Source organism: Balaenoptera ricei, chromosome 10, assembly GCF_028023285.1.
Source record: "Balaenoptera ricei isolate mBalRic1 chromosome 10, mBalRic1.hap2, whole genome shotgun sequence".
In the NCBI taxonomy this organism is placed as follows: domain Eukaryota; kingdom Metazoa; phylum Chordata; class Mammalia; order Artiodactyla; family Balaenopteridae; genus Balaenoptera; species Balaenoptera ricei.
The window spans coordinates 6,806,113-6,821,274 of NC_082648.1; the positions used below are offsets into that span (position 1 = coordinate 6,806,113).

The following is a 15,162-nucleotide window of genomic DNA, read 5'->3' on the forward strand; positions in this document are numbered from 1 at the left end:
GGCTCGAACCCATGTCCCCTCTGTTGGCAGGCAGATTCTTAACCACTGCACCACCAGGGAAGTCCTTGATACAATTTTAATGAGATTATGTTCTTGATTTTTTCCCCAGATGTTTCATTGTTAATGTATAGAAATGCAAATGATTTCTGTATGTTGATTTTGTCTCCTGCAACTTTACTGAATTCTTTTATTAATTCTAATGGTTTTTATCTTGGTGGAGTGTTAGAGTTTTCTACATATAGCATCATGTCATCTGCAGAAACAATTTTAATTCTTCCTCTCTAATTTGGATGCTTTTCTTCCCCTCTCTCTGTTTCTTTATTTCCTCCTCCTTCTCTTCCTTCCATCCCTCCTTCCATCCTTCCATCCTTCCTTCCTTCCTTCCTTCCTTCCTTCCTTCCTTTCTTTCTTTCTTTCTTTCTTTTTTCTTTCTTTCTTTCTTTCTTTCTTTCTTTCTTTCTTTTTTCTTTCTTTCTTTCTTTCTTTCTTTCTTTCTTCCTTCCTTCCTTCCTTCCTTCCTTTCTTTCTTTCTTTCTTTCTTTCTTTCTTTCTTTCTTTTTCTCTTTCTTTCTTTCTTTCTTTCTTTCTTTCTTTCTTTCTTCCTTCCTTCCTTCCTTCCTTCCTTCCTTCCTTCCTTCCTTTCTTTCTTTCTTCTCTTTCCTCTCTTTCTTCTTACTTGCTCTGGATGGGACTGCCAGTACTATGTGGAATAAGAATGGTAAGGGTGGACACACTTGTCTCACTCCTGATCTTAGAGGAAAAGCTTCAACCTTTCACCGTTGAGTGTGATGTTAACTATGGGCTTCTCATATATGGTCTATATTATGTTGAGGAATGTTCCTTCTATACCCAATTTTTTGAGAGTTTTTTAAATGTAAGGATGTTGAATTTTGTCAGACACTTTTTCTGCATCTATTGAGATGATCATATGATTTTTATCTTTCATTCTATTTATGTGGTGTATCACAATATTGATTGCATATGTTGAACCATCCTTGCATCCTAGGGATTAAACTCACTTGATTATAGTGTTGAATCCTTTTAGTGCGGTGTTGAATTCAGTTGGTTAAATTTATTGAGAATTTTTAATTTATATTCAAAGGGACATTGGCTTGTAACTTTTTTTCTTGTAGTGTCCTTACATAGCTTCGGTATCAGGTTAATTCTGGCCATGTAAAATTATTTTCAAAGTGTGCCTTCTTCAGTTTTTTGGAAGAGTTTAAAAAGGATAAGCAGATCCAAGCAGGAAAATAAAAAATAAAAAAATATAAAAAGGATTGGCATTATTTCTTCTTTAAATATTTGGTAGAATTCATCATTGAAAACATCTGTTGGAAATTCCCTGGTGGTCCAGTGGTTAGGACTCCACCCTTCCACTGCAGTGAGCACGGGTTCAATCCCTGGTCAGGGAACTAAGATCCTGCATGCTTCGCAGCATGGCCAAAAAGAAAGGTAAACATCTGTTCTTGGCCTTTTTTGGGGGGATGTTTTTAATTACTGATTCAATCTCCTTATGCATTATTGATTTCTTCCAATTTACTATTTTTTCATGATTCAGTCTTGGTAGGTTTTATGCTTCTGTGAATTTATCCATTTCTTCTTTGTATGCTTCTATGAATTTATCCACTTCTCCTAGGTCATCCAATTTCTTTGGCACATAATGGTTCATACTGGTCTCTTATGATCCTTTGTATTTTGTGGGATCAGTTTGAATATCTCCTCTCTCCTATCTAATTTTATTTATTTGAGTGTTACCTCTTTCTTTCTTGGTTAGTCTAGTTGAAGGTTTGTTTATCATTTTTGTTCATCTTTTCAAAGAACCAACTCTTAGTTTTGTTAACGTTTTCTATTGTTTTCCTACTCTCTATTTCGTTTATTTCTGCTCTAATCTTTGTTTTTTCCTCTCTCTGCTAGCTTTAGGTTTAGTTTGTTTTTCACTTCTAGTTCTTTGAAGTGTAACATTAGGTTGCTTCTTTGAGATGTTTCTTTTTTCTTAATGCATGCATTTATCACTATAAATTTCCCTCTTACAACTGCTTTTGCTGCATTCCATACTGTTAGTATATGTGTTTCCACTTTAGTTTCTCTGAAGATATTTTAAAATTTCTCTTTTGATTTCTCTGTTGATTGATTGGTTGTTCAGTAGCATGTTGTTTAGATTCCACATATTTGTGAATTTTCCAGTTTTTTTCCTGTTGTTTTCTACTTTCCTGTCATTGTGGTCCAAAACATATTTTACATTATTTCTATATTCTTGAATTTGTTGATATGTTTTGTAGTTTAATATATGGTTTATTTTAGAAAATGTTCTGTGTGTATTTGAGAAAATTTGCTACTCTGTTGCTGTTAGTTGAAAAATTCTGTATATGTCTGTGCGATCAATTTGGTTTACAATGTGGTTCAAATCTGCTGTTTCCTTACTGGTTCCCTGTCTGGATAATGAATCCATTGATCTTAATATATTTAGGTGCTCTGATGTTGGGTGCTTATATATTTATGAGTATTATATCCTCTTGATAAATTGACCCCTTAATCAATATTTAATGACCTTTTTTCTCTCTTGCTACAGCTTTTGACTTAAAGTCTACTTTGTCTAATATAATTATAGCAGCCTCTGCTCTCTTTTGGTTTCCAATTGCCATGGAATATCTTTTTCCATCCTTCACTTTGAGCCTATGTGTGTCCTTAAAGCTGAAGTGAGTCTCTTGTAGGCAGCTATACTTGGGTCTTGTTTTATTTATCCATGCAGTTAGTCTATGTTTTTTGATTACAGAGTTCAATCCATTTACCTTTAGAGTAATTATTGATAGGAAGGACTTATTAATGCCATCTTATTAATTGTTTTCTGGCTGTTTTGTACTTCTCTTACTCCTTTCTTCTCTCTTGCTGTCTTTACGTATTGCATATTTTCCATTGTGGTATGCTCTGATTCCCTTCTTTTTATTTATTATGGATCTATTGTAGGCTTTTGCTCTGTGGTTACCCAGAGTTTTACATAAAACATCATATATATATATCTCAGTGTATTTTATGCTAATACTAATTAACTTTGATTGCATACAAAACTCTACCCTTATCCTCTTCCCCACATAAATTTTATGTGTTTGATGTCACAATTTACCTATTTTTGTATTGTGTATTCATTGACAATTGTACTTATAGCTATTTTTAATACTTTCGTCGTTTTACTAGAGTAAAGTGGTTAACACACCACCGTATTATAGTATTAGGGGATTCTGAATCTGGCTATATGCTTAACTTTACCTATACCTAGTGTGTGTGTTATATTTTCATATGTTTTATGTTAGCAATTAGTTTCCTTTCATTTTGGCTTGGAGACCTCTTATCAGAAGTTTTTGTAAAGCAAGTCTAATGGTAATGATCTCCATCAAATTTTGTTTGTTAGGGAAATTCTTTATCTCTCGATCATTTCTGAATGACAGCTTTGTTGAGTAAGGTATTCTTGGTTGGCAGTTTCCTTTATTTTTTTCTTTAATTTTCTCCCTTCCTTTCTTCCTTCCTTTCTTTCTTCACTTTGAATATGTAATCAATCCTTCTCTCCTGGTCTGCAAGATTTCTTTTGACAAATCTGCTGATCTCCTTATGTGAGTTCTCTTATGTGACAGAATTTTTTTCTTCTCTTTGGACTTTTAAAATTCTCTGTCTTTGATTTTAGACAGTTTATTATGTGTGTCTTGGAGAAGACTGTTTTGGATTGAAATTTTGGGATGACTTATTAGCCTCATGAACTTGAATGTCCAAATCTTTCCCCAGGTTTGGGAAATTCTCAGCCATTATTTCTTTTCTCCCTCACATCTCCTTCTGTGACTCCATTGCATACATTGTTTCTCTTGATGGTGTCCATCATTCCCACTGGTTTTCTATGTTCCTTTTCATTCTCTTTTCTGTTTTTGCTCCTCTGATTGGATAATTTCAATTGATCTTTCTTCTGACTCATTGATTCTTTCTTTTGCTTGGTCAAGTCTGTTGCTGAACCTCTGTGTTGAATTCTTCAGTTCACTCGTATTATTCAGCTCCAAAATTTCTGGTTAGTTCTTCTTCTTCTTCTTTTTTAAAAAATATTTTCTATATCTTTATTGTTCTCATTTTATTTGTATTGTTTTCTTGGTATCATTAAATATCTATATATGTTCTCTTGTAGCTCTCTGAGAATCTTTATTATATTTTTAAATTATTTTGCAATGTTCACACTCTCTCTCTCCACTGCTGGGGGGCTGGGGTCTCCTGTGGGGGGCCCAGATGGTACCCCAGGTCTCCCTTCAGGGCCGGGGTGAATGCCGGGGAGAGCCAGGAAGGGGAGGAGACTGGGCAGGCATTGGGGCAGGGAGAGCAGTGGCCCCAGCGAGTTTGGGGGAGTAGTAACCAAGTTGGGGGGAGGGGCCGAACAGGGAGGGGCCTCAGGGCTCCCCCCCACCTATGGACAAGCGGCTGCTGGGGCCGCCCCCTCCAGGTGGGGGCTAGGGGGGCCTTGGGTTAGTGGGTGGGGAGCCTGGGGGCCCTGCTGAACCTCCCAGTGGCAGAGACCCCAGTGGGGGTGGGGGTGGGGTCCCGGGAGGCTGAGGGAAGCAAGACATCAGGGACATTCTGTAGCAGATAATGACCATCACCGACCAGAGCCTGGACGAGGCCCAGGCCAAGAAACATGCCCTAAACCACCAGTGAATGAAGCCTGCCCTCTTTAGCGTCTTGTGTGAAATCAAGGAGAAAACTGGCCTCAGCACTCGAAGCTCCCAAGAGGAGGAGCCTGTGGACCCACAGCTGATGTGCTTGGACAACATGCTTCTGGCAGAGGGTGAGGCAGGGCCTGAGAAAGGGGGTGGCTCAGCGGCAGCTGCTGCAGCCGCCAGGGACGGTGTGTCCCCTGACACCTCCATTGAACACTCCGGTGATCGCAGCAAACTTGCCCAGATTTGCCACATTTGCCACTCGGAACTGGAGAAGTATCAGCAGGCATGTCACGAATTCACAAGCCACGTCATGAACCTGCTGAGGGAGCAGAGCCGCACGCGGCCCGTGGCACCCAAGGAGATGGAGCGCATGGTGAGCGTCACCCACTGGAAGTTCAGCGCCATCCAGATGCAACTCAAGCAGAGCGCCTGCGACGCCATCATGATCCTGCATTCCTGCTTCCTGCATGCCAGACGAAAAAGCCGTAATTTCAGCAAACAGGTCACTGAGGTCCTGAATGAGTATTTCTACTCCCACCTGAGTAACCCACATCCTAGTGAGGAGGCTAAAGAGGAGCCGCCAAGAAGTGCGGAATCACTGTCTCTCAGGTACTGGGGAGGCATGGGCAGGAGTTTTGGGGGCACGGCGCTCTCCCATCCTGTTGACTAAGGTGTTTACAGAGGGGCAGGTTCCCACCTGACCCTCCTTTCTGTCCCACACCCCACAGGTCTCCAACTGGTTTGGCAACAAGCGGATTCGCTGTAAGAAAAATATTGGAAAGTTCCAAGAGGAGGCAAACGTCTATGCCATCAAGACTGCTGTGTCAGTCACCCAGGGAGGCCACAGCCCCACCAGCTCCCTGACACCCGCTTCCTCCGCAGGCTCTGGGGGCTCTTTCAATCTCTCAGGATCCGGTGACATGTTTCTGGGGATGGCGGGCTCAACGGAGATTCCTACCCTGCCTCCCAGGTGGAATCACTCCGACACTTGTTGTGGCCGGGGGCTACGGGGATAACCTCGGGAGAGGCCAGATGTATAGCCCTCGGGAAATGAGGGCAAACGGTGGCTGGCAGGAGGCTGTGACCCCATCCTCGATGACGTCCCCGACAGAGGGACCAGGGAGCGTTCATTCTGACACTTCCAACTGATCTCGCCTCTCAGGGCCACAGGGGTGGGGGGCTCACAAGGCAACTCTTGAAGAGGATGCAGGCATCCAGAGGACAAAACCCAGACACAGGGGAAGCACAGGATAGAGAAGGGCAAATGCGGTCATCCCCTCCCCAGCCAGACTCTCTCATTGCTGGGTGTGGGGGGCATGATGACTACATGGCAGGGAAGATGGGGTCCCTTAAGGGGAGAGTGAAGTCTGTCTCCCCTTTTTTCCTTTTTTTCTCCCCCTTTCTCTCTCACACAGAAACACACACACCCAGAATCCTATTTTTCAGATCTTTCCTCTCCTCTCCTTCTCTTTCTCTCATACACACACATACAGCTATTCTGTTTCTTTCTCTCTCTTTCTCTCTCTCTCTCTCTCTCTGGGCTCCCCCACTCCCCCCCCCACCCCCCGCCATATGCTCTGGGATCTGTGGAGATGCCAGCCCTGCCCAACCAGAGATGCCAAAAATGGGGACATGACTTCTGGACAGAGGACATGGGCCACGCCCCCTGTGCCTCCCCAGCCCCTGCCCCTCCACATGGCTTTATTACCTCATACCAGCTCATCTTAAACCAATAGAATTGTTCTGTGGACGAGAGTGTCTGACTCAGATATCTACCTCAGAGGGAGTTTCTGCTACTTTAGGGAATTGTTGACTGGGATTTGGGGTTGAATCTTTTTTTTTTTAAGGAAAGAAAAATTAACCCTGGGATCCATCTGTATTTTTTTTTTTTCGGGTTTTTTTGTTGTTCGTGGTGGTTCTTAATTTTTAATTTAGTTTGGGGAAGTAGATGTTTTTATAAATATGTTGATTTTTTAAAAAAATTTCTTGCTTTTCCTATATTAGGGGTGATAGCCAAAGGGGTCATGATAAGAGAAAGGGGAACAAATAGAACTGGTGTAGAGGCCTGCTTGGATCCAGTCCTGTCCATCAGAAAGTACATTTAGCAGGGCCCCACGCCTGCCCCCCCTAAAATCACTTGGGTGCTCTCCTTTGCTACAGTCACTGAGGTGTTCTTTGCTTGTGCAGGCAGCTTCCCGCTGCATTTGGTGTGGAAGCAGTCAGGGCTTGCTCAGCCGGCCTATTCCCCCTGTTCCCACCACTGTGGGGCAGGGCTAGACTCAGTAATTTTGAGCAAATGTCACCTTCCCCTGTGAGTGACACTTCTACAATCTTTTTTTTTAAACTACCATTTGCAGATTGGAGGGGGAAGAATGGGGAGGGGGTTATTGCCAAATATGTTAAACATGGGTTGGGGTGTCTGTGTATGTATCTCCCTCAATTTCCCCAGAAATGACGTATCTTTTTTTTTCTCAGTCCAAAATCAAGAGGGTGAGGAGAGAGAGGAGGGAGGCTGCAAAGAGCCAGGTATGAGGGAGGCTGCAAAGAGCCAGGTATGAGGGAAGGTAAAATCACCGCTGTCCCACCCTCGGCCCTGAACCCTACTATCTGAACCCCTCAAATAGCCTCAGGATTTTACAAGACTATAATAGTGGGGAACTTCTCCCATCAAAGATCCAGGCAGGACTGGGGGGCAGGTTGGGAGTGTGATGGGTGGGGGTGGGAAGCATGGGCCGGGGGCAGTTCTCTCCTCACTTGTACACTTGTAGTTTCACAGAAAAAAAAAAAGCAGTTTTATTTATTTATTTTTTAATTAATTTATTTATTTATGGCTGTGTTGGGTCTTCGTTTCTGTGCGAGGGCTTTCTCTGGTTGCAGCAAGCGGGGGCCCCTCTTCATCGCGGTGCGCGGGCCTCTCATTATCGCAGCCTCTCTTGTCGCGGAGCACAGGCTCCAGACGCACAGGCTCAGTGATTGTGGCTCACGGGCCTAGTTGCCCCGCGGCATGTGGGATCTTCCCGGACCAGGGCTCGAACCCGTGTCCCCTGCATTGGCAGGCAGATTCTCAACCACTGCGCCACCAGGGAAGCCCCAAAAAAGCAGTTTTAAATAAAGAAATTTCTTCCCCCACCCCCAAAAAAGAAAAACAACAGAAATGTGCACACATGTTCAAAACAGCACTGTTTTTCTTTTAATATTTATTTATTTATTTATTCATTCATTTGTTTGGCTGTGTCAAGTCTTAGTTACGACACGTGGGATCCTCCTTGCGGCACTCGGGCTTCTCTAGTTGTAGTGCGCGGGCTTCTCTCTAGTTGTGGCAGGTGGACTCCAGAGTGTGCAGGCTCAGTAGTTGCGGCCCGCAGGCTTAGTTGCCCTGCGGCATGTGGGATCTTAGTTCCCTGACCAGGGATCGAACGCGCATCCCCTGCACTGGAAGGCGGATTCTTAACCACTGGACCACCAGGGAAGTCCCTGAGAATCTTCAGAAGAGTTATTTTGAATTCTTTGTCAGGCAATTCCTGGACCTCCATTTCTTTGGGGCCAGTTACAGGAGATTTGCTGTATTCCTTTGGTTGAATTTTGTTTCCCTGATTCTTTTTAAACTTTTTTTTTTTTTTAATAAATTTATTTATTTATTTATTTATTTTTGGCTGTGTTGGGTCTTCGTTTCTGTGCGAGGGCTTTCTCCAGTTGCGGCGAGCGGGAGCCATTCTTCATCGCAGTGCGCAGGCCTCTCACTGTCGCGGCCTCTCCCGTTGCGGAGCACAGGCTCCAGACACGCAGGCTCAGTAGTTGTGGCTCACGGGCTTAGTTGCTCCGTGGCATGTGGGATCTTCCCAGAGCAGGGCTTGAACCCGTGTCCCCTGCATTGGCAGGCAGATTCTCAACCACTGCGCCACCAGGGAAGCCCCCCTGATTCTTTTTGATATCTTAGTCTCTTGTAGATGTCTGCACGTTTAAAGGAGCAGACACCTCTTCCAGACGCTATGTACTGATTTCAGTAGGGAAAGCCTTTCGCCTCTGGGTAGGGGCACACTGGATTGTACTGCAGGGTGCCAAGTGCAGAGGCATATGGTGGCACTGGGTCTGGGAGGGCATGATGTCTGTTTGGCTCAGGCTGCTGACGTCCACAGCCTTGACAACTGTGTGGTCTTTGGCAAGGATTGCAGGGGGTCTGGAGTCACTGGAATGGCTGTTGTTGTCCTCAGCAGTGCCTCTAGTTCCAGTGGCTAGGGACCATACCGGTGAAGCAGGACTTTCATATCGTGCCCCCCAAAGGCTAGGGACACTGGTTACTCAGCCTGCTGTCACTTTTCTGGTGAGAGGAGCTCTCTTGGCACCCCTGGCATTGAACAATGCTGGCTTGGAGGATGGAATGATGCCACCAAATGACAGTGTCTTGGTGTGATCAAACTTCTCAGAGGACTCCAGATCTTTCCAGAGCTGTTTTTGTTCCTGATAGCTGTCTAATTTTTGGTCTTTGTTAGGGGGATGGAGGCTGCTGTCTCCTACATCAGCATTTTGGTGATATCATGTTTGAGGACATTATTCTTTGAGAGAACGGTTTTGAGTATAGAATTTTAGATTGGCAATTTTTTTTTTCTTTTGGCACATCTAAGGGCTTCAGTCTACTCTATACTGGCATCTCTCTTTGTTCTTGGGGACTTAGATGTTGGTATAGATGTTTCTCATTTTTATATACCTAGTCTATATCTTGGTATTTTTCTTTTTGTCAGTTTCTGCTGTTTCTTACCATTTTAGTAATAATAAGCTAAATTATGTTGTAGTAACAAATAACCAAAAGTTTTTCTTACTTGACATGTTCTATTCACTTTGGCAGGATTTCTGCTATCATAATTATTCACCTACTCAGGTTGTTGAATGCCCTACCATCTTATTATGCTACCACTTCAACACAAGGCTGCAGTATTTGCTGTGGCAGAAAAATATATTGCCTCTCTTTTTTAAAAAAATATATTGTCTCTTAAATGCTTCTATGTGGAAGTGACATCATTTGTTCTCACACTTCATTGGATGAGCCAGATCACATGGTTATGCTTCACTTCAAACAGGCAAAGAAGTATTAATATTTCCATGTGCTCAGAAAAAGAGAATTTTAAATGTCACTGAACACTAGTAATGTTTCCATCTATGATGTTTCTACAAATGGATTCCTTTTTATATGTCTTGCCTGAGTTTTGTTGGGCTTATTCACTCTAAGGATTGGTGTCTTTCATCAGTTCTGGAAAATTCTCACGCAGTATTTTTCAAATATTGTCTCTGCTCAGTACTCTCTCTTTCTGTATCTCTCTGTGTCTGTCTCCCTCTCTTCTTTCCCTTGTTTCATTTTAACTTAATTAAAACCTCATAATTCCATTTTCTATCTCTGATTTTCTCTTCTGTAATTTTCATCATTTTGTTTCTCTGTGCAGTATTCCAGGTAATTTATTCTAATTATTATTCACCTCACTAATTCGCTCTTTACCTGAATTTGATATTATGTAAAGATTTAAATTTCAACAAATGTATTTTTCATTCATAGAAGTTAGCTTTAGGTTTTAAAATTTTTTCTATGCATTTAAAAAATTCCTTGCAGTTTCTTTAAGAGTGTATTTTTATTTCTTCAAATACAGTACATATGGTAGTTATATAGCCTGATATCTGATATATCTAATATGAGAAGTTTCTGTGTCTGCTTCAGTAGTTTCTCTTGGTTCTTGTTAATGGAACTTTGTTTCTTTGTGTGCTTGCTTTTTTTTTTGAAAATATACTGGTCATTGTATTTATAAAAATTATTAATAGAGGTAATTTGAACAAGGTACTTTGCTCTAGAAAGGGTTTTATTTTTATTTTTTCATAATTTCCTGCTATTATCAGTAGTGGATCTCCTTAATACAAGTGCAAAAAATTGATACTATCTGGACAGTCTGTACATTTAAACTCTGAATCTAGTTTTATGCAAGAGCATGTCTATTTCAAGTGGTGTCCTGGCTTATTGTGGAGAATGTCTTCTTTTGGATGTCTCATCTGGGTGTGGGTTTGGGATTTGATTTATGGCTCTTCACCATCAAAGGGCAGAAACTCCTCCCCAACCCCAAACAGGCTAATGCCCTCAAGGCAAAAGCACTTTCCATGCTCTTGTATCTTAGTGAATTTCCATTTTCCCTTCAGATTTGGCCTTATTTTTTGTTCCTATCTTATCAGGTCTTTAATGCTTTTAAGACAATTTTTAGTAAATTTATTCCACTTTATTTTCAGCAGATGAGATAGCCTCAATAACCAAGCCTACCATCACTGAGATAATCTCTTGGAACTTTTCACAGTAATGAAATCATGTACTTATTTGTTTTGTGTCATCAACTAGGTAAAAGGTACATGAAGGCAGGAATATTGTCTTACTGCTTTCTGCATTTACAGCACTAAGTACAGGACCTGTCTCAAAATAGATAATTTTAGTATTAATGAAAGTAGCTTCCTGTGTGCGTTTAGGATCCCATTTCAATCCTAAAAGGTCGATGTCAGACTTCTAAAAAAAACCCAAATAAACTTCACAGGATGTCTCCCTTCTTCTACTACCTCCTTTGCCTCCTTCCCATTTATCTTTATTTCCTTCCTATAATGAACCCAGGTCTATGGACTGAACTGTGTCCCTCCAAAATTCATATATTAAAGCCCTCACCCCCAGTGTGACTGCATTTGGAGATAGGGTCTTTAGGAGGTCATTAAGGTTAAATAAGGTCACAAGTGTGGAGCCCTAATCCAGTAGGTAGCATTATAAGAAGAGGAAGAGAGGGAGATCTCTCTCTCTTTCTCTCCCTATGCACATGCACTAAGGAAAGGCCATGTGAGCACCAGTGAGACAGCAGTGGCTTGCAAGCCAGGAGAAGAGGTCTCAGAATGAAATCTGCCTTGCTAGCATTGGATCATCCTGCTGTTTTCTGACGCTGGAGGGAAGCCCTACATTACTTATATGTTGCTCTGCTACAAATTACTGCCAAACATGGCAGCTTAAAACAACAAACAAACATTTAGCATCTCATAATTTCTGTGGGCTAGGAATTGGCATGGTTTACCTGACTCATGATGTCTCACAATGTGCAGTCGTCTGAAGTTTCACCCAGGGGTGGGTATCTTTCAAACTTACTCACCTGGATGTTGGCAGCATTCAGGCCTTGGTGTACTGTTTAACTGAGAGCCCCAGTTCCTTGCTGGCTGTGGCTAGAGGCCTTCCTCAATTCCTTGTCATGAGGGTCTCTCCATAAACAGCTCACAACCTGGTAGCTGGCTTCATCAGAGCAAGAGAGAGAGCAAGACAGGTCACAAGCGAGAAACCAGGGTCGTCTTGAAACCTAATCTCTTAAGTGACATCTCATCACTTTTGCCAAATTCCAGTTGTTATGTGCATGTCACTAGATACATTCAAGTGTGGGGATTATACAAGGACACGAATACCAGGTGGCAGGATAATCGGGACTTTTTAGTATCTGCTTACCATGGTCCTCTGTTCCTAAGCTAGCCGAGAGTGCTCCCCATGGGACAGAGAAGGAGAGGGAAGATCCCTCCCTGGCATCCTGGGCCATGAGCTGTAACTGAGATGGGGAAGCTGAGCCCCTTAGTAGCTTTGGGCACATCTACCCCTTAGTAGCTTTGGACAGCATCCAGAGTTCTCTGAAGGCCTGTCCTTGGTGGTGTCCCTGGAGGTGGGTTCTACAGGCTTGTGAGAAATACCTGGGTGCATCCCTCCCCAGCTCCACGTTCAGTGATGCCACATTGGTAGCTGAGAGTTGGCCACAATGGGAATATTTACACCTCAGAAATGAACAAATGCTATACACAGGGAATTTTTCCCCTCAGAGAGCTCAGTTTTTAATACTTACCAGCACACCACCGCATGGTCTCCTAAAATCTCTCCTGTGTCCTGTGTCTTGTGTCTCTGTCTCTCTTGCAGCTCTGGAGCTGAGGCTGAAGGATGGAGGCCACCGCTGTGAGGGGAGAGTGGAAGTGAAGCGTCAAGGAATATGGGGCACGGTGTATACTACTTTCTGGTTCCTGGATGGTGCAGATGAGGTGTGCAGAGAGCTGGGATGTGGAGCTGCTGTCAATGCTCCCAGAGGGGTTTATTTTGGACCAAGACTTATTGGCTCCACTTGGCTTTTCTATATTTACTGTGACAATACAGAGACAGAATCAAGTTTCAGCATCAAAGACTGTGCTCATCAAGATTTTAAAAACTATAATCGTATCATCTCTCATGACCAGAGTATTGGAGTAGTCTGCTCAGGTAAGGCCTGTCTGGTCTGGGAGGGGATCCCCAGCCGGAAAAGCTTCAGTCTCATTCCCAGAATAACTATGGGAATACCAGATCACAGAATTTAGAGCATCCTTGGGGGAAGACTCCAGCCACGCAGTGATTCCTAGAGCATTAGGTGCTCAAGGGGGTGTAAGGGCTTGCTTGGCCCTGGACATTAAAGTCTCCAGACCTGTGGACAGTCAGACCCTTCAGATCTCTGTGGTGTTTCATAAGAGGCAGGGAAGTGAGGTCAAATATTACAACAGGTACAACCGCTGGGTTGTACTTTTATGAATTCGCTTCATCATGGCAGATACTTTTTATTCTTTCATGGGCTGTTCAGTCAGGTTCGGCCACAAGAGAGGACATAAGAGAGGGACAGGCAAACATAGTTTATTATACTCAGAGGTTCTACAGAGACAGGGCCACCACATACCATAAGGGGGCCACATCTGAGAGGCACCAAGGGAGCAAGCTCAACGAAACATGGGGAGCCATAAGAGGGAGTGAAGAATCGTGGACAAGTGACAATATTAAGGGTAAGAGTGGAGTGACACAAGGAAAAAGCATGAGGGGATTTCATTGATGCATTTGAATGTCACTAGGTCACAGTCAGGGGAGGGCAAGAAGGGGAATTTGTGGCTGGGGTTAGTCATCACAGGTGCACGTGGACACCTGATGGGGTGCTCACATCCTGTTTGTGGGGATATTCACGCAGCAGGGAAACATGACGTTTTAACATTTACAACACAGTAACTGGAGCAAAACAAGTACAAAGGCCAATGAGGCTAAGAGAACCTGAAGTGACTCATAAGAAGTGCTCAATACTGCCTAAGTGTATTCGACCTGTGTCAAGGTGGATACAGTAAAGACAGCAGTGAAACTAGAGTGTGAGTGGGTGGTCACAGGATCTGCCAGAGATGTTTCCAGTTGTTATCACAATGGTGGATGAAATGCCCAGGACATTAATCCCATCAGAACAGCTGGATTGGAGGCAGATTCAGATATCACAGTGAGTTCCTAACGTAGGTGTTTGGGTCTGAGAAAATGGTCAACCATCTGATGCTGGGACAGGGGGAGCCCTGAGAACACCTGCTGTAGGGTTCTGGCAACCCATAGCCAATCAGCTCTTTTGGGGAAGATGACAGGAAAAGTGATTTTTCCAATCTCACCCTCAGCAGATCTTTGATGATACTAGTGGAGGCCCCTAAGAAAATAATTATTTTCATGTTTAAGCTACTTTATTGAGGTACAATTGACATGCAAAAAGCTGAACTTTTTTTTTTTTTTTCAGCAAAGTAAGGGTTTATTTGCATGGTGCCAAGCAAGGGAGTGGGAGACAAGTCTCAGATCCATTCCATCTTGGTCTTTGAGTTAGGGATGTTTTAAAGGGAAAGAACAAAGAAACTGGGATTAATCGTCCTCTTGTGACATTTCTGTGACATTTCTTAATTGTGGTTTTGGAAGTCAGGAGGCCTCCAGTTTATGATTCTCTGGCCAGGCAGCCCATGGCTTAGGGGTCTGTGAGCTCACCTTATCCCAGAGAAGCAACTTGAGTTTGTAGGTTAATGATGAAATCTGCAACAGCAACTTTAGTGCATTATGTTAGGGACAACAGCAGTCTTAGTTGTCTGACTCTGGTTGATCAGTGTTCAGTTAGCACAGGGTTGAGGTCAGAGGGGATAAGAAATGGAATAAAGTGTTTGATAGAAAAATTAATCATAAACTCAGTAAGGGAACTCGGTTTTAGGGGGACTTGGTTTCAGTTATGAGTGTCTACCAGCAAAAAGAGACCAGGAGCACAAAAGCTGAGCAAAAGCTGTCTGATTTGGGGACGAGGAGCCACTGGGGACATTTGAGAAGATGGTTTCAGTGGAGTGGTGCGGACTGGAATGAAGTGCCTGTGATTAGGGAGGGATTCATTGGTGAGGAAATGGAAGAGGGGAAGACAGACAACCTTTCAAAAAAATGTTGGCAGGAAACAAAGAAGAAAAAAGAACTCCAGGATTAAAGTCAGAGTTACTTACCCTGGTGGAACAAACTCCAGAGCTGCTCACTGCTCTGGCCCTCGGATGCTTTGGATTCTACGATATTTGTGATATTTATCACCTTTTAAAAAATGTGCAGTTTGTTATGATTTCTCTTCTTATTCTAAAGAAATGCTCACTTTTGTACATAATT

The 15,162-nt window shown here is 43.0% G+C and overlaps 1 protein-coding gene and 1 pseudogene across 1 annotated transcript in view; both read left to right on the forward strand.

Moving 5' to 3' along the window:
- Positions 1 to 4,578: 4,578 nt before the first annotated feature.
- LOC132372380 (pre-B-cell leukemia transcription factor 2-like) lies at positions 4,579 to 5,887 on the forward strand (annotated as a pseudogene).
- Positions 5,888 to 11,774: 5,887 nt separating this feature from the next.
- LOC132372819 (antigen WC1.1-like) overlaps positions 11,775 to 15,162 on the forward strand; it is a 44,247-nt gene continuing 40,859 nt past the window's right edge. Inside the window, exons 1-2 of the mRNA XM_059934936.1 lie at positions 11,775 to 11,814; positions 12,640 to 12,972. Of these exons, the coding sequence (XP_059790919.1) occupies positions 11,775 to 11,814; positions 12,640 to 12,972 (373 nt within the window). The remainder of the gene's footprint in view (positions 11,815 to 12,639; positions 12,973 to 15,162) is intronic.